This window comes from Synchiropus splendidus, chromosome 6 (assembly GCF_027744825.2).
Source record: "Synchiropus splendidus isolate RoL2022-P1 chromosome 6, RoL_Sspl_1.0, whole genome shotgun sequence".
Classification (NCBI taxonomy): domain Eukaryota; kingdom Metazoa; phylum Chordata; class Actinopteri; order Syngnathiformes; family Callionymidae; genus Synchiropus; species Synchiropus splendidus.
In genome coordinates, this window is record NC_071339.1 from 21206636 (window position 1) to 21234065 (window position 27430).

At 42.7% G+C, this 27430-nt stretch overlaps 2 protein-coding genes across 2 annotated transcripts; both read right to left on the reverse strand.

Moving 5' to 3' along the window:
* Positions 1-472: 472 nt before the first annotated feature.
* On the reverse strand, positions 473-6020 carry LOC128761195 (1,25-dihydroxyvitamin D(3) 24-hydroxylase, mitochondrial). The gene is made up of 12 exons (XM_053869239.1): positions 5596-6020; positions 5335-5525; positions 5176-5269; positions 5015-5108; positions 4607-4698; positions 4151-4262; positions 3254-3399; positions 2775-2941; positions 1760-1838; positions 1291-1488; positions 1047-1158; positions 473-782 (listed from the first exon to the last, which is right to left on the reverse strand). The coding sequence occupies exons 1-11, from the start codon at positions 5851-5853 to the stop codon at positions 1048-1050; spliced, it is 1542 nt and encodes a 513-aa protein (XP_053725214.1). The 5' UTR covers positions 5854-6020; the 3' UTR covers positions 473-782; position 1047.
* A 16180-nt stretch (positions 6021-22200) lies between these two features.
* Positions 22201-27341, reverse strand: nat8l2 (N-acetyltransferase 8-like 2). Its single transcript, XM_053867475.1, has 2 exons — positions 27066-27341; positions 22201-23760 (listed from the first exon to the last, which is right to left on the reverse strand). The coding sequence occupies exon 2, from the start codon at positions 23753-23755 to the stop codon at positions 23081-23083; it is 675 nt and encodes a 224-aa protein (XP_053723450.1). The 5' UTR covers positions 23756-23760; positions 27066-27341; the 3' UTR covers positions 22201-23080.
* Positions 27342-27430: the final 89 nt, after the last annotated feature.

The following is a 27430-nucleotide window of genomic DNA, read 5'->3' on the forward strand; positions in this document are numbered from 1 at the left end:
ATTTGTAGCCACTATATCATGTTTTCATAGTCAGAAAATTCCACATCTGCAAGTCCTACATGGCTGTTTTCACTGCTGTGATTCCGAGTGACGCGGTAGTTTTGGTGGTATTCTTAAAAGTGGTTCAAAAAGGTATCATATTGTTATTGTGGATCATCAAATAAGGACTTAGTCATAAGATTTGACAAATGTACATGTTAAAATCGGGGTGCTCGTGTTCAATGAATGTTTCCAATTCATTTGGAATAGTAATGCTTTGAGAAACGTGGTCATTCTACTTGTACACATCTATATGTCTAAATATTTCCCGACATCGAAGAAGGATTTTGTCGTGTTATACAATACGAACAACTAATCTGGAATTAGCCTGGCAGTAATTTGAATGGGGATAATCTCGACAGAAACTTGATTTTAATAAGATTAACTTCATAACTGCTATGAATTATAACATAAGCAAGAAAAGCAGACAGAGTTTCGTCTATTATTTTATTGAATAAAATATGTAAAACAATATACATCATAATACACATTGACTTTATTTACAAAATGAAAAATATGACCTATTTCAACTATGAGTGGTGAGAATATCAGAACATTCACTTTATACTTTTTATTTTTTTGTCTTCTTGTTGGTCATTCAGGAGACACAGTTTTAAATAAGTGTGAGGTATTTAATGAGGGATTAAAATATAGATTAATTTTAAGTTCTATTTACAGAGCAGCAGCAACATAAGGAGTCACTGGATCATCAGGGCGTGTCCAGAAAAGTATGGATGTGGATCCTAGGGTGAGAGAGAGGACAAATCTTTCAGTATAGATGTTACATCTCAGACATTGAGAATAACAAGCTGAATGTCTTGGGTGACGTATGGAACACGTCAGAAATATCACATTTTTACTAACATCACTATTGTCTGTACACCATATGAGGATTTTAAAACACAGGCTTTGGTAGATTTTCAATATTCTATGGAACAACACAAACATTTCATAGCCAGGACAAGAAGTGAAATAGATGCGAGTGGATGAGGTCCGTTTTCTTTTACCTCATCTCTTGATGAAGGCGACAGGAAGTTCTCTTTTAGGAACCAAAAGTCCTGAATGGATCACATCGAGTGGCTTGTCATCCGTTGCCACGATCTCATAGTCTCTCACCAACTGTCACAAAAACATAGAGTTGAATCATTAGTGACAAATTCTTTTCCTTTCAGTCTTAATCCACTTGCGTGTTTTTTTTATTTAACACGTGGAATTTTATTATTCATGTCATCGAACATCAACAGAGCCTACCCAGCACATGGCCAGCTGCAGCTGCAGCTCCGCCAGCCGTCGGCCGATGCACATCCTCTTCCCGATGCCGAACGGAACATAGGCGAATGGATTGATAGTACTATTCTCTCGCAGCCAGCGCTCGGGTTTGAATGCTTTCGCGTCTTCAAAGTTCTCCTCGTTGGAGGCCAAAACATGGCTGTTGATCATCAACACTGTCTGTGAACAGATAAAAAAAAGAATTAGTATTTATGCTAAGTATGCATGTGAAGAGAGCAAGATAGCAAAATACAGTTAGCTCCCTAGCTAATAGATGATGAATCACTCGTGGAACATTCCGTCATGTTCTCCAAATAATAAGCTACAATAGCAGCAGCTCTATACAACTCATTTTATCGTAATAAATGTTTCAACTTGACACATCAGACAAATGCAATTTCATGTAATCTGCGAATATCAGGTGTAAGGTAAAGCAAGCTAAGCCTCTTACCCCTTTGGGAATGGCATAATCTCCCAACACAGTGTCTTTGTCCATAGTTCGGCTTGTGAATGGGACTGATGGTGACAACCTGCAAGAAAAAAAAGGAACATGAGAAACGTAGACTCAAACCAAGTTACAGAGACTGACACATGTAAGCGGTTTAACGCGAGCTAAACATTTGTTTTCATGGCTGAGCTGTGATCTGTGATATAATCTCCAATGGGAGGCGGAGGGGGGACATACATATGTGATGTGGTTATGGTATTAGTCTTGAATAACATCAGACAACTTGTGACTGCACGAGAAGGAGGTCAAAGTGAAGCGTGATTGGAACGTGACCACACGGCCGACTTTCAGATGGGGAAACGTGGTTGTTGGTGGTGTGGGGCCTGTTTCTCCGAGCCGGTCATGTGTGCAGGTTTTTCTAAATCTCCGTGGTAATGGGTGAAATAATGATTTGTTTTGTAACTGTAATTTAGACGACCAGCTTTCACTGATAATCCTGGAAGAGAGGTTGACATAGAAATGCGACACATTTCACCAGCCTGTGTCTGTAAAATAGTTTGCGTCTCACATGAAAAGGTATGTTTAACGCAGTCTAGTCTTTGATATGTCCACAGTGAGATGTTGTTTGGACACACTCCCACATGCACAGAAAGTAGCGCTTATGTTGAGTAGATGTTGCAGCCCTAGTGTCACGTTTGGGGGGAAAGTTTTACATGCTAGCTTGATGCTAAGCATTAGCCTTTATTCATTGGACAGACACGATGCTCCCTTTAGCCATGTCATTGCATTATCAGCTAAAATAAAATGTTGACTTGGAGCCTTTATGATTTTTATGAACAGCTCCCTGAAGGTTGTGGCATTTCATCTTGAGTGCACGGTAGCTAAGTTAAGAGGTCACATGCAGCTGGGTCGTGTTTATCACCCGCTAATGACAGCATTCCCGTTTGTGGCAACAAAGGAGCTTTTTGTAGATGTGTTATAGGTGAGCAGAGAAAGTGATAGCCCTGCTGTGCATTACCTCATGGATTCCTTCAGGCAGGCTTTGAGGTAGGGCATGCTCTTCAGGTGCTCGCTGCAAGGGTCCTGACCAGCTGGCACCACCGCTCTGATCTCCTCCAGGAGCTTCTTCTGCGCGGCAGGGTTACGTGACAGGTTGAAAATGACCCACAGCATACTATTGGCTGTCTGAAAGGAAGAAGAGGAGAGAGGAAGAGCGTCGGTTAGTGAGGCAACTTCTCTAAGTGCATTCCTCAGTGGGGTCCTGAAAGGAGCAGAGGAATGTCAGGGGTTCCTCAAAGGCTCCTCAGTTACATCTATGCCACATTCATTTACTCCTTTTGAAACACTGTAACCGCAGCACCTGTTTGTTTTAGAGGCTGAGTTTCTTTTTTTTTCTCCTTTACCCCACTAAGAATATAGACCAAAGGTAAAGCCGACCAACAAACCACAAGGCCGAAACAATCATGAAGGATGATATGAGCCGCGATTGACACTCACTGTTTCCACGCCGCCGATCTGGAGCTCGGTGATGGCCGCGTACAGCTCCTTCTTTGACAGGCAGCTCTGATGAAGGATGTCACCGATGAGGTCATCAGGGTCCCTGTTGGCGTTGCTCTTCAATTTTCTGTCGATGTAGACTTTCGCTGTTGAACCAAGGTTATTATTTAAATTTATTTCTCTTAGCGGTTACTGCAACTTGAAGCCAATATCAACTTAAGCTCTTTAACTTTGATGGACATCACAAAAGAGCACATTTTTCCTTCAAACTGACATAAATGTTGCTGCTTTTCTTCTCTTCTCTAATCTTAACACTAATGTGGTGTCAGCCGACTGGGCTGTGTTCAGTATTCATAATAATAAGTCTGTGCTAATTGGCCAATGCACTGCCTAATATCTTAAACTTAAACAGCTTGAACAGAGGAATATTTGTATAATACATCATTCAGGTTCTGTTACCCCTCATATCACACGCTACTTAAAGTTGACTTTAACTCAAGTTAATCATGTGACTGCTTATAGAATTCCTCAGTGACAGTATTTGTGATGCGGCTAAATACAAGTTATTCTGACCGACAAGGTGTTACAGTTTGTATATACGGATTAATGCAGTTAGTTCTATAAGCGTATTACACCGGCAGCCTAAAAGAAAACTCTAGACATGTTTTTCTCTAACAATATGTGGGGAAATGTGAGTGAGGCCATTGAGTAGCCTGCCAGCGCCCCCACCCCACCACCACCACCACCCTCCCTTCTGCTACTACAAATATTTGGCAGGGTTCTTCCTCTTAGGTCATGCAGTTTACTACAACCCCAGCTATCTTTTACCCCAAGAGCCAAGTACACCCGGCTCATCTCCTCCATGACTGGGGCCCATGCAAGTTTTGGGTTCCGTACCTGTGCTGAAAATGCGATCCCACGCAGCTGTGTGATCCTTCCAGAATTTGGTGTTGAGGCTCTTGTGCAGCTCCACAGGTATGACCATCATGATGCCAAAGGTGCTCATCATCTGCAACAGTGGAAACGGAAATCTTATCATCTCATTGGGCTGGTGTTTGTTCTTGCTCCCGCTGTCCTCTGACCTTTGCTAGCTTAGAGTTATTATCTGTTTACCATGGATGTTATTGGTTTGCCCCAGTAAATCCCGGTAAATAAAGCGAAAGTGTCAGGCAGACACTGAACTGCTGCATCTCTGGCCGCAGTTCAGCTGACCTCCGCTTAGGTGAACCTGATGAACTGCACCGTTTCTACAAGCACGGGCTCAGAAAGTCAAACATCCAACACCTCGCGGGTTGTCGAGCCGGTGCTACCGCAGGAGCTGCTCCTAGGCTCCAAGAGTGTGTTCAAACTCACCGTCTTTACTGCCGTGATGAAGTCCATGGCCTCCTTGTTGACCTCATCTTGCAGGAGCCCAAACCTCTTATCATAGAGGACAAGGCAGATTGCTAAAATAGATGAGGGAATACAGATGTTAAAGAACAAATGTGGAAAATTTGCTTAAATAATGTATTAAAACAATAATAAATAACACAGTTATGTTGGCACTCTTGCGTCAGATGCTATTTTAACATAAAATTCTAAACTAAATTCATTGATTCAGTGTACAGAATGTGTTTGATAGAATACAATTACATTATTCAGACATTTAATTCCACAACTCTACATGACCTTTTCACACTAAAATTGCAAAATTCTGCTTTTTTTTTTCAAACATCTCATCCTTAAATTTAAGTTGAAAGGGAATATAAAGTGCAGACTTACTCTCAAACGACCATTTATTCAACTCGAAGTGCAAGTCCTGAATCCTCCCGTTGACGTTCACTCTTCCAACTCTGTTCACAAAGTCCACCAAGACCTGACCCGAACAATCCGATCAGCAAGTGTCGCTGGAAGCGATGCGGTGCGAAGTTTCGGACACTCACTTGGTTTATTTTGCCGTCAAGTTTCACCACCTCTGTGGGCTTCATCAGCTTCTGCTGGAAGGCGCTCCTCACCCTCTGCCAGTCTTTCCCCTCCCTGCGACCATCAGCGGCGTTAGTCGGGATCCACCAAAGAGGTGGGAAGCGTCAGCGTCTACTCACAGGATGAGCAGTCCGTAGGCCTCGTCTCGCAGGTCTCTGTACGCTGTCCAGGGTCTGATCTCCAGCCTCTGAGGGTAGCTGCCCTCCTTCCTGTAGAGCGACTCCAGCAGACATGGCGAGCCGATGTGCACCGACTCAAACGACCCGAGTTTCATGCGGAAGATCTTCCCGAACTTCTTGTGGTAGTGGACCTGAGGATGCGCGACAAAGTGAGACACGCGCGGTCCGACTGGCGAGAATAAAGCGTGAGATTTACGCTACCTGAGCCTCGTGCTGTCTGGTCAGACCTCCTCTACAAAGGAGCTCGAACAGACTTCCCACCACAGGCCACCTGGAGGGTCCGGGGATCGCGTCCAGGCTGTGCGTCACGGAGGCGGCGTGCGGGCAACGCGCAGCCTCCCCAGCATCCTTCTGCTCCAGGACGCACACGGAGGATGTTGGCTTGAAGTGCTGCAGCCCCACTGACTTCTTCTTCAGCAGCTCCACTATCTGCGGGACTTTCTGAATCTGCGTTCGCATCTTCAATTGTTTTTTTTTTTTTTTTTGAAAAGTCGGACTTGAATTTTCAAAAGTGTGTCAGTTTGGGCTTTTCTCGTTTCTTGGAACTGTCACACCTTGCCGGCATTTATACACCCAGAAAGGTTGGACTCCGAACCAATCAGGGGTCTGGACGGCATGGTGTGGTGGTCGAGCCCACAATCCATTTTATAGATCCACGTTGAGAGGACCGTATGACCTCTGATAGACCAAGGAAGTCCACCCTCACCCCGCCTCCCCCCGCTTTATAAATAAACACGCAGCCGGGGTGGAGGTGATGCGGTTCGCTTGAACCGTGTTTCACTGCGACCCACGATCGCAAGAAGCAAAACAAATACTAGTGCCACACTTCTGCCCCGTGGACAAACATTTATTTGTTTGTGAAAGAGAGCTCACAATCGAGGAAGAGATCAGTTATGGACATGATCAAGTGGCCCAAGTTTGTCAAAATAAATAGATAAAAACAATATTTCAAGAATGTAATAGTGGTATTATTGCTAGCTATATAGTGAATGGTAAAGATTCAGGAATGAGTGATGCATGACTGATGTGACACCCATGGTATATCTTTAAGTTATTTGTAATGTTACATATATCCGTCCAAATTGGAGGCGCTAACAGGTGGAGGAGTTTTTCCACACTAACTCATAGCCTCTTTATTTGTCAGCACGAGGCAGCAAGGATGAGGATCAGCACCTCTAAATCGAATGCTGTGGTTCAGAGTCAGTCCATGGGGGTTCCATTCCCCGGACTTGCGGAGGGATGGGCATAGCATGAAGTCAATCAGTCTGTCCCTGGGAAGAGAAACTAAGCACCTGAATTCCCACTCAACCTTCCTCTCACATGTGATCCTGAGCTTTGAGAGACCAGCACCAGTCAATGAGTGGAGACAGAAAACGTTTTAAATTGTAATGATTCTTTTTCAGGTTCCAGTTGTTTTCCACTTTTCAAATCTCTGCATGAGCAATTCCCGTGCACACATTAATTTCTTTCATTTTTAATATCCGACCACCTTGAAAACTGTAGCTATGTTCGATAATGGACTTGGGAACATCCCTGTTTGCTTACCTCCCTTTGGTGGAGCGGAAACCTTCAGTACAACAGCTGTCAACCTTGAGAATACGTATCAGCATGAGAATGAGAGAAGAAGAGTTATATGCCAACACCTCTTCATTTATTCACTCAATTCTTTCATTCCCTTCGCTTGAAGTATCTCAATGAATCGAGGTTTAGTGGGCACACATCTTGCACACACACGCACGCACGCACACACACGAGCGTCCCCCTCAGAGTTTCTAGGACTTAAATAACATATGGAGGGGCCCAGTCTTCATACCCTATAAAAGTTCTCATTTACAGACTCAGGTGGCATCAGAACAACCTTGACCTCTGACTATCGCTGCAGTGCGTCGATAGCAGAGTGAGCCTCCCAGATGCAACACGCTCATAAATCACACATGATCCTTCTTAAAGAAAGAGAAGGCAGCTGGAGAGAGGCATGGTGATACATATTTGGGTAGGTGACACTTCCTCCATGGAGAGATCTAACAGCCATGGAAACCAGGATATTTGAACGTGCTAATAATGCCAGGAAAACTGAAAGTACATGTTGCATTTATGATTAGAATACATCACTGACATTGGGTATTTTCAACCCAGTTAAAATCTTTTTTGCTTTTAAAAATACAAAGATGGCAGAATGTCGACACCCTTGAAATGTGATCATTACATACAGTAACATCAATAAAATATTTAATCTCACACGCTCCTGTTACTATTAAAAGGGAGTGAATCTTGTTCTAGGGTCTATCTACTCTGACAGATTGTCCAGAAAAGCTCATGAAGAGTTGCTTGACTATTAGATCTCAACATTATCAACTTAAGATAGAACATTGCTAAATGGCTGAGTTTCTTTGCCCATGTCTGTGAAAGGCCCATGAGTTCTGCCTCGCGCTGACCTGAACTGATCCTGGAGTTCCACCAATGGTGTCACTGACATCTGGCAGAGTACGAGGCATAAAGAAAACATGTTGTCTCCCGATGTTCTGTGGCGGCAAACACGCCCACGCACTCCTTTTTGGATAAAGTCGCTGATGCAGTGACTCATTAAACGCAGTTGTAATTTCAACAGCAAACTATCAAATTTACAAATCAATTTTATTCACACTTCTATACAAGTACATGAACTTGATCTTTGTCCGAGTGGCGTGTGAAGTGACTTCTCTTTTTAAAACATGGGTCCGCCTTGTGCATCGCCGTATCAGCGTATTACACTTCTAGGCATATCAGTGTTTTCCTGCCATAAAGTCAGCCAGTTAATGCCATAGGTTTAGCAGGACAAAAGGTTTATTCAAACGTTGTGTTTCAGGCGGAAAAAAGGTAAATGGCTCTTCATACTTATCCAGCAACCAAAGTGCTTTACGCTAAGTCACCCATTCCCACACTGACGGCACCATCTGAACTGTCAGCAGCAAACCAGGGTTAACAACGACACAAACAGGAACAGAGATCAAACCAGCCACCACTCAGTCACAAGCCGACCGCGTTACCATCTGAGCTATGTCTCTATACTTTCTTAGCTTGGTTGATTTGGGTGTTTGTGGTTTTTCATATCTCACTGAATTCATCTGAATGGCACCTTGCGTCTATCTGGGAAACCACAAGCCTGTTCCAGAGCGACTTCAACACTCACTCTTGATCTCATCATTTGCAGTGTGATTGGATTTGCATGACAGACATCAAGATGAGCCCAGATAGAGCACTGACCACCTTCCCCAGTCCACTCATCAGCACAAACCCATTGACTCCAACTGATGTGCAAATTGACTGGGCAGGTCAGTGAGTTCAGCGATTGGGTTTCAATCTCTTCTGAGATTTCAGGCACATGAAGGGAAACACGGTCATGCATGTGCATCTGAATGTCATCATGTGAGCGCTGGAAAGACCACCGTGCTCCTGGAGTATAATGCAGGGGCCACACAGAAGATTAGGAAAACTTCACAGTAGAGATGCAAAACATACAGTCACAGAAGCCTAAGTGGTTCCATAATGGCGTTGACCTAGAATGTGAGGTGCCCCTTTCCCTGAAAGCTTACACTAAAAAACATTTACAACAGAGCAGGAGTGAAATAGCACTAGGAGGACTCCTCTCCTCCCCCTTCTATCAGCATGAAGCACTCCTTCATGAGGCTGTGAACTTCTTCCCCAATTGATGATCCCCTATTCCGTCCTTTGGTTCTTTACAGTTCTCAGTATCTTAGAGTGTCAGGCACGAGTTGTTTGGTTGCACGTCCTGCAGAGCTTTAAATGAAATGAAAATTGTTGAGAGCGAGCCAGTTTTAATAAGAGCTATTGTACGTGTACATTTGCTGAGCTGACCAACAAAAGCTTATAGATTATTGACTCTGTGGAGAAACTAGGTCATTCCTATTGATAGAGAAGATGGGGAAGGGCTGGAGGCTGCTTAGAAGGAGACCTCCATGAACCTGTTGACCTCCTCCTCAACACACACAGGCTGCTGTTGCTGCTGAAGTGTGTGGGTCAGGATTCCCTGGTTAGAGTCAGACCCACCTACTTATTCTCTTCAGGATTGAAGTTGATCTCTTGCATGATGCTAGTGGAGAATTATGTCACCAGGAAACCTGTTGTCTAAACCAGCCCCGTGAATTCAACGCTGGTACTCAGACAAAAACAGAAAAGACAATACATGTGATTTAAGCAGAGCGCCATGAGTGAGACGTCTGAGACTGAGTACAGATACACCGAGGTCACAGTCTACTGAGGTCTGCGAACCAAGTGAACCAAACGTCCTGAAAGAACTTCTTAAAATCTGGGACAGGAGCCAACTTTTGCTTTATTCTTATGTACTTTTACCAGTCTAACCAGTTTGCTTTGGGATTGGATGTCCCACATATTTTTCCGCATGTGAGAAAGCTGCACAGAACAAATAGTGGTCTGTCATTGAGTGACCAAATATTTGATGCTGTCTGATTGTAGTTGAATGACACATCTTACACATGAATTACGGTATAGAACAAGGCTGATGTCAGTTAATACTTGGGATGCTCCGATCGATTGGTCACCGATCATGACCGGCTGATTTCAGAGTGATCGGTGAATGCATCATCAGATCACAGCAACTGATCACGTGTGACGCTCTGATGAAGCCCCGCGGGTTGTGATGCGTCCGCTCCTCCCTACGCAGCTGGCGTTTACAGAGCTAGATGAGCAGCCTTTTTCAGGTGTCGTTTACGCAGAGACCGAAACGACCGGATCCGTTGCTGTTTTGGATTTGGGTGCAGCGTTCGTCAGCCACCTGAATCTGAAACTTTTGAAAACGTCCAGAGTGGAAACTTTCATAAATGCGGTGCTCTCTGCCTCGGAGTCCCGCTACAAGCAGCCAGTATGTAAATGTTTCACGGACACAGCAAAGTCTCAAGAGACACACCAAACTGCAATGTCTCGCATCAAATGAAATGTTTTTCACTCGTCCTTTTGACAGAATAGTTGCTGCATTCCGCAAGGTTTTACTATTTTTGCCTACTTGAATAGGTATATGAAATGTGTCTGAATGAAATTGATTTAATCCTTCATGTTTTCACTGCATGTACACAGAAGGTCTCATCATTTTGACTACAAATTTATTGTCAATTCATGTGATTGGTATTGGTGATCTGCAGCACAAACACGGATCGGAGCATCCCTAGTTAATACATCGTCATTGAACCAGTGCTTCGTGTTGCAACCTCACAGGTTTGACTCTAGCTTGATGTTCTGAGCAAGTCTAGTTCGGTTGCGTGACTCTAAATTGTCTGTAGGTATGAGCGGTGATGTCTTCGAGACCACCTGACCCAAGACTGACATCAGGGCATAAGGAGACCAAGTCAGAGAATAAGGAATATGTAATAAGGGGCATTTACAGGCAATTTAACTCAGCAGGTTGGCAAAGGCTGGAGGTCATAGCTGGTATTTCAACATACTTCATTTCCACAATAACTTGATGCGGAGTGACCACAAGCTTTGACCTGCATCTGAAGAGACTGCTGACTCCTCGAGAAAGACTTGGAGTTTTCACTGGCCTATTTTCTCCACATACCAGGGTGTCCAATAGGTTGACAGGTATGATGCTCAGTAGTACATCAAGGCCACAGGTGAGGGAGTGCAATGTTATTGGACTGAGATCACTAGTAAACAGGACTTTTGCTTATACGCCATGATTTGTTTCTGATCATCATTTGAGTCGAAGTTCATGACTGAATTGACAAATTTCGTTTTATTTTCCAGTGTTAATACGCCAGAAGACATGCGTCACTCATGAGCTCCTTGGTTACGTCGCCAGCTCACTCTCTTACACTTTGACCTTTCCACCACGGCCAGAGCCTCAAATGCAAATTTGTCAAAGTGTTGACCCCCGGCTGCTGTGCACCACCAGTGGCCCCATCAACTCATCGCCCCGTCTCAGTTATCTTATCATTATAAACAGAACCTCTGGGTGGATGTCATCATGCACCGCTGTCCTGTCAGGCTGCCTGCTGGTGGGCATTCACAAGTAGCCGAGCGTGGCAGAGCACACAGAGGTTTGCGCAACCAGATGCTCATAAAAGTTGAGTCTGATTCAAAGCGCTTCACAGTGATGAGCATGAAGGGACAGCTTTTTAATCCTGCACTTCTATGTGCTCTGCATAGGCACAACAACATTCTACTTGTCTGCTTTTGTTCCTCAAGCCTGAAAAGCATCTGAACCTTCAAAGGATGTACAACTGACTGTGGATTGTACATTTGGGATAATTGTATATGCATTTATATATCCTAACTTGGAATGCACAGGTTTGGGGAATACATATGAATATCCTGCGCCTTTCAACTGGTTTCCTGTCAGTCCAATTTTCTTTATTCTGCTGTTAGCCATAGTTGGCTTCTGCTTTGCACCTGATCTCTTTTATCCCAAAGCAGGCGGTGGAGCCACAAACCTTACACTTACCTTGTTGTAACTCAGACATACAGTGTTAGGCTCTGCTGACTCATATCTGGACAATTGTAACTGGTATCATCAAACGGTTTCTTTGGCAGTAGATCTTTGTCTGGGCTTTGTCCATGGATCGTTGGACCATGGGAAACCCTATTAGGGCAGTGTGGCCCCAATAACAAAATGTCCAGGCTCACTGAACTTTGCCAGTGAAACAATGAAATTGCGAGTACAAGTGGTATAAATGGTGTCTCAGAACTACCCCAAAAGATAAAATCTGTTTTGCTACTAAAATACCAGATGTGAACATGAACTAACCAGGCTCTGGCCTCGTACATGAGTCTGTCTGGAGCGATAGATTACGTCCCAGGTTTGCGATGTTTCGGCCAGGGCAACTCAGCTCAACATTCTGGAAACAACGTGACCGTTGAAAACAATTCTGCAGCTAGTAAGTCGTTGGGCAACTGGCATTTGGGGGGAAAACAACTTGACGAAACACACCATAAAGGATGAGGAGTTTTCGCATCGACACCATTGTGGTCTTGTCTCTGGTGACTCCTGGGGAAATGCTTTAGAAATAGCTACTTTCTTGTACTAGTTCTGCACATACTGCCCCCAGCAGGTGAGAGTTAGTTTGGAAGAATGGGACACAACCGAAGGCAGAAGTGTGAAGTGAAGTTACGCACTTGGGCATGAAACAGACTTTGGGCTATAGTGTGAAAACTCCCTCAAGAGAGATGGGGAGGATAAGTGGAATTAAGGGAGCCTCTGGTCAGGATGCCTCCTGGAAGTTTCTAGCATGAGCCACTGGGAGGACGCCTCAGGGTAGACCCAATAATCACAAGGCACCTCTGGGTTTGAAGTGAACTCGTGTCCTTGTTCTCGCCTACATTTCATCACCATCACAACCTGACAGGCGACTCTAAAATTGTTCGTAGGTGTGTGGGAGTGTCTTTGTCTGTGTATCCTGATATGGACTGGTGGCCTGGGATACCCTTCATTCACTGCAAGCCTATTAAGTGAGTCACCATTTCATTTGTCTTTCTCGAAGAAATGCCTTGTGATAATTCTCTTCGAAAAAACCGGACCACCGTAACGCTGAGATGGGAAAACAATGCACCGCCATTTGAGACATAAGCAGGAGAGAGTCACACTGCAATGCCGCCTCACACCTCGACCACATGAAGTCCAAAGGTCTCCATTCATTCTGAATGATTCTCCTCCAGTACAACAGAGTCTTGAGAATGCTGGATGTTTAATGACTACAAGGGCACTCCATTAAACAAGACATAAAACTAACGTTTGTTTCCCTTGCTTTTGTCAGATTTGATACATCAACATTTCATAGCAGTAGTTCTACCAGGTGGTCTCGTGTAGCCAGTCCCCCGTGCATGTTTACGGTAAGGTTGGATAGAGGTTATTCAAGGCAGGAAGTGACTGGTTAGGGAATGGGCCAAGTTCGGGATCAGCCTAAGGTTGAATGGGAAACAAAAAAACACACTTCAAATAAATCGCTCTTGTTAATACCCTACTTTGTGTACACATTTGCCCCCAGTTTCCAGGAAAAAATACCTTCATTTTTGCCTGACATGTGGCATGTGTTAGTTCTCATTCATAAAGGGAGCATGATCAAACACAGGAGCCCCAAAAGGGGGATTTTCAGGAAAAAGGGAAAAACGATGTGAACACACCACGAGTGAAAAACATTCCAGAGCCTACAGTAACAATATCAAGTTTCATTGGACAGAGAAGTATTGCTCAATGACGTAGTAAACACGAGGAGGAGGACATAGAAGTGAGGCGGAAAAAGCCATCAAAACAGGCCTGTGAAGACAGCGTGTTGTGTGTGTTTGCTGTCAAAGATAAAAGCAGAGAAAGTTTCTGCCACACTTTTTACAACTGGAATTTATTGTTTACTATTCTGCCAGATGGATTTTTTTTTTGGAGTATATTTCAAGATGCTCTGAGATTACACTCAACAAATCAAGCCACACACATGCTAGCCATCAAAGAGTGGCTGTGAGTTCCAAAACAAGTCATTACGGAGACGGGTTTAGCATGAGGACAAGTGAAGCACAGACCTGGAAACAGGATTCGTATTTGAATTTTTCACTCCCATCAGGGTTTGACTGCACATGTTTTTGTCCTGGGTTAGAGAGATGACATGCCAGGAAAGGTTCACTACGTTCTCTTTCACAAATTATGTCTTAAAATAGATTGGGGTTAGACATGTTTTCTAATTCTGAAAAGTAAATATGAGTCAACCTTTTAAACTTTCATGGCAGATAATAACATGCTGTATCTTCCATTGATGCATTTTAGGATTAACTAGTCATATTTCCATCTGTTCTTGTGGCACAAAAACATCTGTTTCTTTCATGAATTTGGGGAATTTGCCTCCAAAGACATTGGTGATTTTCAGACTGAAGAAGGGCTGTGGAGATAGATGAACGACAGAAAGTACACAAGCTAAGATGGAACTGGAACTCCTTATGTCTGTCCCCCATGGATCATGCTGTGGAAAAACTCTGAATGACTCAAGCCAGTGACTCATTTCGATGAGTGCTAGACTTCTTGATGAGTCAGGCGTGCTTGCTGATTCACCGGTTTGTGCAGATCACTGCCATATCTTCCTGGCATTTCTTTCATGAGTATTGCGAACACAATGTTTGTCTTGGTTTGGACTCGCACAAAATAGTCAGTGTTTTCTCTCAACCCTAAACAAACAGAAGTAGCTGATTTTTGATGTTGCTCTCATTTGAAGCTTCATTCTTTGTTGCTATACTTTTGGTTGATCTGAGGTCATCGGGAAGGCAACTGTGTTATGCAGTAGATGTCATATGATACCCACTAGATTTTTTTTTTTCATTGCACGTGTTGGAAAAACAGACCTATAGATGCATGTTCAAACATGTTCTGACTCCCTTCCCAGACTTTCTCCTGTTGTTTTTGCTTCACCGCACCATTTTTCTATTGTGTCCGCTCATGTGCACAGGGTGGGATGTAGTTTCGCCTCTTCATCCCTCATGCTGGTGATTACAACATCTGTTTGGTTCGGGTGCTGGGGTGCTTTACATGTTGGAGTGGGAAGGAGGCCACAGAAACCCTGCTCTGTTATGAACTGAGGTGAGATATTTGTTGGAAAGGAGCCAACTTGTTGAGTTCAGAGGGGTCCTTGTGTACCCTGCTCTGAACCCTTCGCAACCTCGCTGTGTGTATGTGTGTGTGTGTGTGTGTGTAAGGGTAGGTGAATGAGTGAATGAGCTAAAAAACATGCACTGGTCGACCTCCAGTATGCCAACAGGGGTAAAGAGATGCCCCTTGTCACCCTAAACGCACACACACCTTGTGCATGGTGGCCTTCCTTGGGGGAATGTGACAACGATTACTGACTGTACCGCCCACTTTACCTTCTGGTAACCCGACATGACTGAACACACACGAGGTTCCGTGCATTCCGTGGACTCCAAACATGGATGGATGTTGCCAGTTTCATCGCCACACAAAACATCTTTTCTTGGTTATTTTAATGGCATGTATCCTGACTCAACCTCCATCCATCAACTCCCCTCATATGGTTATCATTTGTAATTGTTGCTGCATGTCTCCAGACAAACTCTGGAATTCCACTTTTGATTTTAAGTAGACCACCTGTACACCCTGGAACCATTAACAGTTGCCTTGTAAAAAGTGCCATGAATAAAGACAAATTGTGATACAGACTTCTGCACAAATTTCACGACCCATTCTGACCAGCTAATGATTAGGCTAATGATATAACCAATATGTCGTGTTCTTTTAAGACACACTGTAAACACAAAAAGTTAAGCAATGAAAATGCAAAAAAAGACAAAAAACCTATTACTATAATTAACTATTATTATAGTATTACTGACTATCTATCATTATACAGTCATTGAAGCATGAAATAAAACCATAGATATTTTCCATAAAAAAAATGACCAAAAAAAAGCACGGTGGTAGAGAAACATCAGATGACAGAGTTATTAAGCTTTATAAACATACTTCCACCTGCACAGCTGAAATGCTACCCTCTACATGTACTATACGGAAGGGAAGCTGAGGCCTGTGTTCTATTGTCACAGTGACTAGAAACCCTGAGTTATTTATCCAAGCTGATTGAAGACTTCCAAATAAAGCCTTCAAAAGAACTGTGAGACTACATTTATGTCTCCCATTCTTACAGAATCTTTTTAGCCACTTGTATTTTCAAATGTATTTATATCTTATTATGCTCTTGTGAATGTACATCTAATAATAAAACTGTTTACATTTCTTATAGGGACAAGAGTTGCTGTTTTAAGGTGACTTCCTGGACAAGGAGGACATGGGGACATGCTGCACCTTTGATGGGTCACCTGAGTTTACGTGCCCCTGTACCCATGCACACACTCCCTCTCCACTCCTCTTGTTTTCGAAACTTTGACAGGCTTGAATAAAAATGTTGCCATCCACGTCTCAAGGAAAAAGAAACAATTAGGGTGTCCACAAGTGGTCACAGGTCAAATTACATTTTTACCCCAAAGTACAATCTGTATTCCAAGGGGCCCATTCTAAGTCATTAAATGTGAGCTCACTCACCTCCGTCCAAAGCAAGGCTCGCTGTTGCCCAGCTACATGCCAGATCTGAAAAACGTTCTGGACTATGAGTGAAGAGACAGATGAAGCTACATAGTCACCCTCAAGGTAGCGATTCAGAAGAGTTACTCTCCATACATGGCTCTTCAATAGGGAGGAGATGGCAAATGTTTGGCAACAAATTTTCTGTCAGCCACGTAACATAGTGGGAGCGTAGAGATTTAACTTGTCATTGTCCGAAGTGCTTGCTCATCGACAGCTGGTTTTTACTATGGAAACCATCCTCTACATTCAGTGTGATCTTTTTGGATCATACTGTACATCTAATGATTTCTTTGCTATGTCTGTTACATTTGGCTGCTATTATTCATCCCATATCCTGAGGATGGTAATGTTTCCATTCTCTTGGTTATAGACCTGATTCAGTATATACTCCAGAATACTTTGGATCCATTTAATCTCACAGTATGACACTATGGCATGTATGAATAATATATAAAACAAAATAAGTTCCTTGTTTTTTTAAACATCAAACAGACTCGTGGGTAATAATTGATTCTGTGTAATCACGTTCCATGTCACAAGTATTAGATTATTGGGAAGTGTTACGCCACAGTTAATCTTTCACTTGTTATTTCACATTTTAGACATGTTTTTGCGTCTGTATCGGATAATTGTTGAAGGCCATCAGGGCCTAAGAGTTACTGACCTCAGCACAGATGTTATTACACATCAACAAGGCCACCCATCTGATCGTTAACCCTCACTAGTGTGTGTGTGTGTGTGTGTGTGTGTGTGTGTGTGTGTGTGTGTGTGTGTGTGCCCACGCCCCCCATCCGTGTCTTCACGCTCCCTCTTTGTTTTTGCTACTGTATTTCATTTAACTGTATCGATTTCTCCCTGAACCACCTCCTCAAGGTCTCACACTCGGGGACTCTGATCTCTACTCTGTCAACTTGTTGTGCTACTGGGCTGAAAAACAAAGGAATCTGATCATAATTCCGAGGCCCCTCCACTGTAAAGACTTGTAGTAAAAGTTATGAGGTGCTGTTGGACATCATACATTGCTTATTGGCTCGTAAATATTATTTCACTGGAAGGAAGGCGAGATTTCATTGTGTCTGTTCGGCATTAAGGGGAAGCCTGCTCAGTTGAGATGAACTGTTGTCAGTTTGCTGATGTTTCAGATTGAAGTAATACTTGAAGTGAAAACCAGAGGAATAAGGAGCTGTGAGGTTAGTTCAGATTACCATTCAGTGGGCCATTTTGATGATCCATATCACCCGTTCACATGGGCTGGTCCAACTGGACCTTTGGGTTTTATGTTTAGATCAGTGCACACCAAGGTATCATGACCATGGACACCTTTTCTGCCGGTTGTATACACTGATATACCATAAAGGTACAGTAGTACTGTCCTATACAGTGTGGTATTGCATAGCAGCAGTGTACTGGCCCATTGGAGCCGATGAAACCTACATCACGAACCCTGGAATTTTGTTCTTCTAAACTGTCAGCACTACCTGCACAATCAGTGAGAGCTACCGATATGTTTTTGTGGTTAATACAATTTTTCTGCACAAACTAGTTCCTCAACACTGCGCAGGAATTTGTCAAAATTCAAATGTTGCTGCTGTGTGGAAGATAGCATAGCCTCATTTCTTTACAGTTATTTTTAGTTGCCCTCAACTGTACATGTTTTTGTCATCTGAATGCTAGTTATGTTCGTCTTTTGCCTTTTGATAGCTATCCTCGCATGTTTGATATGAAGGTCTTTTTCTGACCAAACTTGACAGGACATACAGTAGGGAGTAGATGGTGCCAGACAAGCACCGTCTGTATAATGTTGCTGAGTTAGCATCATGGTTTACTGATCTTTAGAGGGCTCTTGGTCGAAAAGCCTTGCTAGTTTGTATCAGATTGCTTTCAATGCCTTTAACACTATTTTACCTCTCATAATGTTTATGACTAACTAGATTTCACCAGTCAAATGTCCAGTTCTGTAATGTGGTGAAACAGTTGCAGCTCTTTTATCAGAAAAACAAACAAACAAAATATATTCCTCATCTAACATGGTGTCAGGAATTTGTATAAATGTTGATTCAGTTGAGTTGAGTAAGTTGTTGCTGTAATCACCAACCTGTGTGACAGCTCTGGATGGCAGCAGTATGTGACTTAAAAAATATGTTACAGGCTTATATGTGTATATGATGCACAACATTTACAGGCCCCAGTTATTTATCCACTGACCGACGTGATCCTTAAGATGTTGACTGTTTCAGGGTTTCAGTTTGAATTTAGTTTTGAGCTCAACCTCAGTAAAAATGAATTCTGATTATTATTAATCATTATTATCATGATAGAATAATAATAATTAATAATAATAATAATACATACATACAAAAAGCCTGCTTGTTCCGCCTTTGTCTGTTTGCTGCCCCCAGTGGTGCATGAGAGGAAGTTCGTCTGTTTGTGAGTAAAGACTGGTTGATCTGTCAACATGACCAGATCACACATCTGTCATACTTGGGGACTCATGCAGCGTTGTATCAGCGTCAGTGTGTACCTGGGCACTCGTCCGGGCTGTTTGTGCAACTGCAGGTCCGCGCCAGGGCAGCGGGGCTTGTTTTGAAACTGAATGCACTGTTCTGTTTGTCAAACAGGGTTACAAATGTTTTCTTGTTGAGTCAGATCAGTAGTAGTTACATCAAAGATTGTAGTGAAAGGAGCATGAGATGTTGAGACGCAGGAAGTTCATTGAGGCCACTTTTCAAAATCTTTGTTACACTGTGGGTCCATGTAGCCCAAAACACACAGGTACATTTATTGTTCATCATCGGAAAAATCCAACTACATATGAGCATTCATTATAGCGAGTGACTCTTATCTCCATCTTTAGACCTGTTGGTGAACTTTCGTTTGAAAGACAGAACCATGAACTAAAGTTCTGCGTCGGGATTCGGTAGAACGCTCTCTGAAATTGCACGGGTCGGGATCCTATATAATTTGAGACCCTTTTCTCCTGTGGCTTGTAACAACTATACGCCGCCATAGGTCCATTGCAACTACTGTACATCATCACTGTTTAAAAGTTGTGCAGTCTATGAAGATATTTGAAACCGCAGAAGGAGGTAGACTCTGCAGGATGTAGGTTTTTCAATCCTCACCTCCAACCAAACCTGAGAGGAATATGAAAACGTGATATTTAAATCCTATAAAAAAAAAGGAGGTCTGGATCATCAAGGACCCCAGTGAGCACCAGAATGACACTTGAACTCAGGAGGGCCGATCGCATGTACAAGGATGGCCTGAGGAGGAGGGTTGGCCTGTTTGCACAGACACACGCACGCTGTAGCATTTGCATGCTATCCATAAAAACAATTTAAAACACATTTAATTTGTCTTCTGCATGATTGGTCAATGTTCAGAAGCGACTTGGCAGATCACAAACGTCTCTCCTGAAGACACACTCCTGGAAGCATCTTCTACTGAGGTCACAGACACCATCACTTCAGGACGAGAGCCTCAAGAGTTTTGCGGTACATGTGACCTGTCAGCGTGGAATTTGCTTCCACGCACTTAAGTGGATTTCCTCCAGGCACTCTGGTTTCCTCCCACAATGCAGAATCAAATCGAGGTTTATTGAAGACTCTACATTAGGTGTGTATGTGGTGGTGCCCTGTGATGAACTGGGGACCTGTCGAGTCTCCCTCGGTCTCCTGCCCGAGCAGCTGGGACAGACTCCAGTCCACTTTGGCACATTGATATCTCAACAATGTCACCATACGCACAATTTAAGGTGAGTTTTGGCAGGAACCACACGATACGATCAGCATCATCATCATATGAGGATCATGACACAATCTACCACAATATGATGTATTGCTATATTCTGTGACTTTCAATGCACCTCACTCAGGCTTGACTATTACGTTTATTGCTATTCATTGAAAAGAAATGAAATAAAAATTAAATCTATGTACTGGGACATATTGCCATGTTGATTTTCTTTCACATTTTGACACACAATCACACTGAAAAATAACCTTGTGCCAACAATACATGAGGTTTTGATGCACACCTTCATGTGTTTGTTCCCTCGGCCTCCTCAAAGGTTGACACAGATTCAATCTTTCCCGCACGTTGAGAGCTCCTGAGTACGCAATCCCTTTGATGCCAAGTGTTATAACACAGTCAGGAGTAACTTCACCTTTGGTTTCTCAATCTCACTCTTTGCTTTGGTCCTCTGCCAAGTGTCATTCACCTGAAATGTGTGTAGAGCTGAACTCAAAACAAGTGTCATGTGTTGGTCTTGTGGGAACAAGTTGTGAAGACAGCACGTCTGTATAATGATAAGGAATGATTTATGTCAAAGGGAAACTCAAAAATAAGCAAAAAGCCAAATGTGTTAGAACGATTTTTGCTGGTGCTACTGTGCTGCATCTGTCTGGGTGTGAGGAACAGTTTGTATTTCACCTCGCAATATACAGCCATATTGGTTGTCTTCCTCAGCTCTCATCCCGTTACAGGCACAATTGAGTCTCCTCCAACCACACAAACTAATTTTGGATAATTTATCTGATAAAAAATAACACCCCACGTCAGTGACCTTTTGTGCCCATGTTTTGTGGTGCGAGTTAAAATCACTACAGGATAGTTATGAGAATTGGAAACAGATTTTGCTCGATTAAATCATATTTCCAGAAAGAGGCATGAAAATCGTCATATAATGATGTATGTGTTGCAGATTCCCTCGCTTGCTGAACTGTACCATACTGTAACTTTTTTGTGACTCAACTATTCTGCTTTTAATAGTGAAGAAACTGTGAAGTCTCATGGATCTGTGAAAGTTTATGTTTCACAGGTGAGCTGAGCAGCTGCTTCACCATTGTTTGTCTCCTTTTTATCTCCTCACGCTGCGTAACATTTAAGTGCTCATGCTGTCTCAAACACTAAATGAGTTTTCCTCAAAGTAATTGCTCTATATTTATGGCTTTTGTTAAACAACCACAAAGAATGTTCATAAAACACCAGTTGCTCCTCAGATTTTTGGGGATAACAACATGTCTGGAGCTTGTTGGGTGGTTCTCACTCCAGTAGAAGTATGAAAGAAGTATGTGTGTGCCTGTTTTGGTCCCGTTAGGATCCGCAGGGGGAATGAAATGTTGTTTTCGGCAGAATATGAACTGTTCCCCAGCTGTTCTTCAGAGTTCTCAACATGTGTTTTCAAGGAGGATCACTCTGTAGTAACTGTTGTTGCTGTCGTACTGTTACACAACTGGTCTTTTCAGTTCACTTTTATTTTCATCCTCTTCAGTTATGAGCTGTGATCTGGACCCGTCCATAGTTTGAACTTCTCAAATCTTTTCCAGGTGACACTAAATGTCCTTTCTCCTCTCTGGGACCCCAGATATTTCAGCAACTCCAACACTTAAATCATGCCTGACCTCATTAATCCACACAATTTGAGGGATTTGCCAACAAGGTACCAAGAGTGAGTGTGTGAAATGGACTAGTATTCCAAATCAAAAGAATAAACACTGCTACATCCCTTGCGCTCATCTTCAGCTTTTCTGTCCACTGTCTTCCTGTCTGTGGCAGCTGATAGAACTTGATTCCACTTTTGGTACCCCAGTTGTCTTCAGTGTTGATGCTCCCTCCATTATGCATGAAATGAATAATAAAATGTAAACTCATTGCTATTAACCATGAACAATTATTTATTGTGAGGGATGCAGGACACAACAACACAATTTCATCCTGCCTCACAGACTGACAACTTCAGTCAGAAGTTGTCTTATGATATCATTGTTTTAAAAAAAAAAAATCATTCTCAAATCAAAATGACTTTGTGATCACTTTTCAGCTCCATATAAAGGTTCCTTAGGTTTTAGGTAGTCTACAATAACAGACGAAATGAAGTGGAATTCACGTGTGAGACGCTTCGGTGAGATTTGGCGCTATCTAGTGTTAATAAGGTGGTAACGCATGTTTCCTAAAATGTCTTAAAATCAACCGTACTGTATACTTAATATAATGATTATTGGTTCTAGTATATGATACATATGAACCCTAATAAAAAAGAAATCACCATAGACCCTTTACATTTAAATACAATGTAAAAACAGTGATGACGAAAGAATGGCAGAATGGAATTCACACAATTTGGCAACAGAATTACAATTGTTTGTCCAAGTGAATGGACTACCTTCAAAAGACCCATAATTTTATCTGCCAAAACTCACTCACTCAGTGTCGTACTGTCTCTCTATGGTTAGCATACTAGTTGTGACATGCAACGCGGAGAAATACTTTGTGAAGAAAATCTTCCTTTTCTGTTGCCAAAATCCACATGAATATTTTTGATGACAATGAATGCAAATGAGTCTACATATATGTTATGCTTTAGTCTTGATAAAGGCCTGTGATTTACTGACAATGTAATGGTTTATATTCACCGCTATTGTTGTCACATTGCTGGCTTAAATAACTGTTCATAGCATCATCACCATGATCCTGTGATGCATCCAAGGTGTGTGCGCTACGTATCGGTCGTAGTGATGGAACACCTTTTGGACATAATAACCACCTGGATTTACACTTGCACACCATCCCAGACCAAAACAGAATGTTATGCCACCGCTCTTACTTCCCCAACTTCTTCTCCATTCTTATAACCTTCACTCCAGACAGCCAGGCCATCCAGACGGGGCCTTCAGTGTTTGTGTGTGTGAGGACCACTTCAAAGCCTAGTTTCTCATAAAGGGCAATAGCCGCCACCTGCGTGGAGCTGGTCTCCAGAACCACTTTTGAAAAGCCTTGTTGCTCAGAGAAGTCCAGTACCATCTGCGTCATCTTGAGGCCGAGTCCAGTGCGCCTGCACTGAGGTGAAATGATCATTCGGAATAGCTCTCCGTACTTCTCTTTCCCGTTTTGTTTGGCCACGACTGCAACCATACCTAATATTTGGACCTTGCCGTAAAGCTCCGCCTCAGCCACCCAAAAACAGCTATCTGGTCGATTTAGATAGTTCCCGCAGATGTCCTGCATGTCGGTGTGCAGCTTCACCCTGACAAAGCCAGCGTAAATCTCGTGACAGCAGCCGTAGATGGCAAGAACCCAGAGTACTGCCAACACAGCAGTCAGCACAGAACCAAGCAGGTAGCTGAAGACACAGAGGGAGAGGGTGATGGACAGGTGGACAGGGTTGCTCATGGCGTTGCGAAAACATGGTCCGATGTGCTCCAAGATTCCAACGCTGAATAGAGACCGCACCACGTCCTTGTCGGCAGGTTGGTAGCGACGAATCAGCAGCTGCATGGCAACTATGACCAGAAGAGAAACACTTGCTTAGTAACAAAAGGGGAAGCGCTGGCAATCACAAGTACAAAGTCAAGCATGACCCAGCTCATCAGGGTAGGCTTTAGTGCAGGGGTTCTTAACCTTTTTGATCGCGGGGCCCACCTTTCCCAGAACAGACAAGAAATAGAAGTGATTCATCTAATTTGTGATCAATAGCCATATTTAATCTACTGACATGGAAACAAACCAAAACCAAGACCATTTATTTATTTGCCACCATGTGCGAGTCATATTCATCAAATTAACTAAAGAAAAAAAATACACTTGACGCAAACTGTATAATAAAACCATGTCTAAATATCATAAAATAAAAATAACATATTTTATTTAAACTCCAAAGAAGATATAAGTAAAGTGTAAATGAAAGTATCGCCAGTGTTCTAATACATTTTCAAAACTGCTTCAACAGGTGCTTTCATGAGTGTTTACTGTTGGAGGGGGTGGCATCACATTCTTTATCATTTTTTTTCTTTTCAAGAACTTCTCCATAGTTACTATCACAGATTTGCAGCTGTCAAGTCAGTTCAGTGACACACTAGTGCCACCATACGTGGCTAATGTATTACAACTGAGCGTCTTGCAGCCCTCGCGGCCCAAAGGTGTAAAACAAAAAAACTTTTAGCCCAACCATGGGCCCCGGCCCAGTGGTTAAGAATCACTGCTTTAATGTGACTGAGATTTCAGTGCTGTCCAAGCACCACACTGTGACCCTGAGTATTAGCGCCACCCAGTGTCCTATCGGAGAAACTGCTCAAATAAGAAAAGAAGCAACACCACTGACAGACATCAGGGCTGTGTTGGGCGTACATACATCAACTCCAACATAGGCCTCTTTTGCTTGTGACAAGAGTTTATTTCTTCCACCCTGAAGCCAACAAGAGGGAGAAATTGTTCTCAACTTCACAATAGTGTTAGTTCAACCACACGAATCACATCATCATCCTGAAGGTGGAAGGTGATTGGTGACTCATCAAAACATGCATTCAAGTCATTCATTAATGAACATTACGACAAAGCTCCCACTCCTCTAAACCCAAATGGGGTTAAAATGTAAACTGAAAACTCAGTTGAGTTTACAACTCGGACTGAGGCCATTATGTACTTTTGTCTATGTTCACGTGATCTTTAACTAGATATACACAAAGATGAGCAGCTGCCATGAGAGGACTTACTTTTTCTCCTGTTGAGGAAAACCCTAATTACCAAGTGATTTTTAAGAGGAAGAGCAAGTACAGCCACATCTAACCTGAGCAGCCTTTAGGTAGGTAGCAGACAGAATGATAAATAGTACAGTCCCTCCAGGATTTCGCACACTTTTTTATTGTTTGTTGTGGCCTGATCTTGCGGCAGATTTAAAAAAATAATTGTGGTGAAAGTTGCGATCATTTATGGTCAGAGAATTAATGACCTTTGTAAATTGGCTTGAAAAAAACTTGTGGCACTTAGTAGGTAAAGAAAGAGCTCCAGGCTGCAGCATGTGGTGAGCACTTGTTGTTTTGAGCTCCTCACACATTTGGATGAGTGGAGTCTGAGGGGTAAAGGTGGGGAATGTTTGTCTTTGTGTGACCGGAGTTGTTCACGAGATATAGCATGATACACAGCGTCAAATTGTAGAGTATCAGGTACAAGACAGCTGGATCTCACAGTCATATTTATTTCTGTCCGCCCCGTATGGCGTTCGGTTGACGGCGCGCTGCACTAGTGAGTTCCACTTTTAGGTTTGATTATACATTCAAATAATAGGAATTTGGACATTTATGAATCTCACTCTGTTTATGAATCGTTTCCGTCTGATTTGCATCCGTGGCGGCAATATATTTGCGTGGGTACGTGAGCATTTGGCGTCGCACATGACTTCATGGGGGTGCACATGCCATGTAGAGGGCATTGGTTGAAATTATGTTAATAGTTGCGATGGCAACATCCTTTCATGGAAACAAGTTGACAACAAGTGTTATGTCCATTTAACCTAAGTTAACTGCAACTCAATACTATGTAACAATCAAAACCTGAGGACTTCTGGTTGACTTCTTCGTGTAGTTTTCGGTGGTGGGCACTAGTGGCCGCAAGTTTGTAATTTGCCGCCTCTAGCTCAACACAAGTAACCTAACTTTGAGAAGTTGTGTTCCTTGTATGGAGCATTTTTCTTGAATAGTCCTGTGCAAGTTGATACCGATGTGTTTATTTTGTTTCCGTTTTAGACACAGGGGAGAACAAAATGCACTTTTACTGTCACTCCAGGTTAGAAACAGAATGCTACACTAGTCACTTGGAGGCTAACTTGTCAATGACTCCATCCAGCAGGTCCCCTTTAATCTGCACCGTTTTTTTTGTTGTTGCTTGTTTTATGTAGTGATCCAACCACTTTAAGATATGCCCAAGCAAGAAAGCATCCTGTTGAATATCAATTAATGCAAACTGTGCTCGGCTGATTATTTGCTCACCATCATGAGTGGGTCACCAGCACCAGTGAACACAAGGACTTAAGTGTTGCCAAATACTGTCTCGTGCTTGACAGTGACAAAGTCCCCCTCAGAGCAGTTTAGCAGTGAGTTAGTTAGTTATTATTAACTTTTGTAGTACTGGTTAAAGTTTATTAAATAGCACTATAACTGTTGTGTGGTTTGGTTTAGAATATTTAGGCTTTTCATCCTTGCATTCTTATTGTTCGTTTTGGTGATGTAATTTTAGCTGAAAAATATATTTTTAATAGCAGCTGGAAAAACGTTGGATATCGTATTGAAAGCAGATTTTGCGTTTTATTTACACTTCCTGCTATTCTCACTGACTTTTTAAATTCTATTTGTTGCCCATCTTTTCTGTTTTTGGACTATATTTTAAGGCAGAGTGATGAGCATGCACTGCTGATGGCACAGAATCATAACAGGTTATAACAGGTTTTGCAGCGAGGACCATGCACACTGCAAATAACGCAATAAATAGAACGTATGAAAACTATGTTTAATTTAATGGACAAATTTAACAATGCAGGTCACACCAATATCATATGACTTAAATGGGGTCGAATCTTCAAGTTGTAATCAATAAAATAAACAACTATCTAACCCTCCCGATGTTGACTGACAGTACTTTCAAATCCAGAAACTCAGGAAGTTCGAATGGCCTGCTTTATTACATCTTACTCGTTCCAACTTACTTTAAACTTGTTCCAACACGAACATTAAACCCACTTATAGAGGCGAAGTGCTAGCAGCTAACGTTAGCTCGTTTACATTCGTCCAACATTCAAATGCGACATCCGACTTACTCTTTGGTCTCCACGCTGACTTCTTCGCTGGTTGGTGAATGGATGAATGAATGAGTGTTGAGGTTCGGACGCTGCAGATGTAGTCAGGTCGAAGTGCAGCACAAGTGATAAAGAGTATCACTGGACGACTTGGTGGAGACCCGACCCGGAGAAAGCCGAGCGCTAACGGAAATGTCCGAACGGGCGTCTCGGCTGAACGATGTGTGAGAGGGGATGATTAAAATAATACTCAGATATATATGAGCAATATCGCCGATTCTGCTTTATAGCAGTCACCAAAACATTTTCCTCTTAGGTGAGGGAATATGGTGTCAGTCCATTTCAATAGACAAGTTTCACACATCAGCCTACGATTGTGCTGGAGA

Excerpts from the sequence above, each read along its gene's own strand:
- nat8l2 (XM_053867475.1), bottom strand. The coding sequence starts at position 23,755 with ATGCAGCTGCTGATTCGTCGCTACCAACCTGCCGACAAGGACGTGGTG.
- LOC128761195 (XM_053869239.1), bottom strand. The coding sequence starts at position 5,853 with ATGCGAACGCAGATTCAGAAAGTCCCGCAGATAGTGGAGCTGCTGAAG. Across the intron at positions 3,400-4,150 it reads GGATCGCATTTTCAGCACAG|CGAAAGTCTACATCGACAGA; the intron begins GTACGGAACCCA and ends TTGGTTCAACAG. Across the intron at positions 1,159-1,290 it reads TGCAGCTGGCCATGTGCTGG|TTGGTGAGAGACTATGAGAT; the intron begins GTAGGCTCTGTT and ends TTTTTGTGACAG.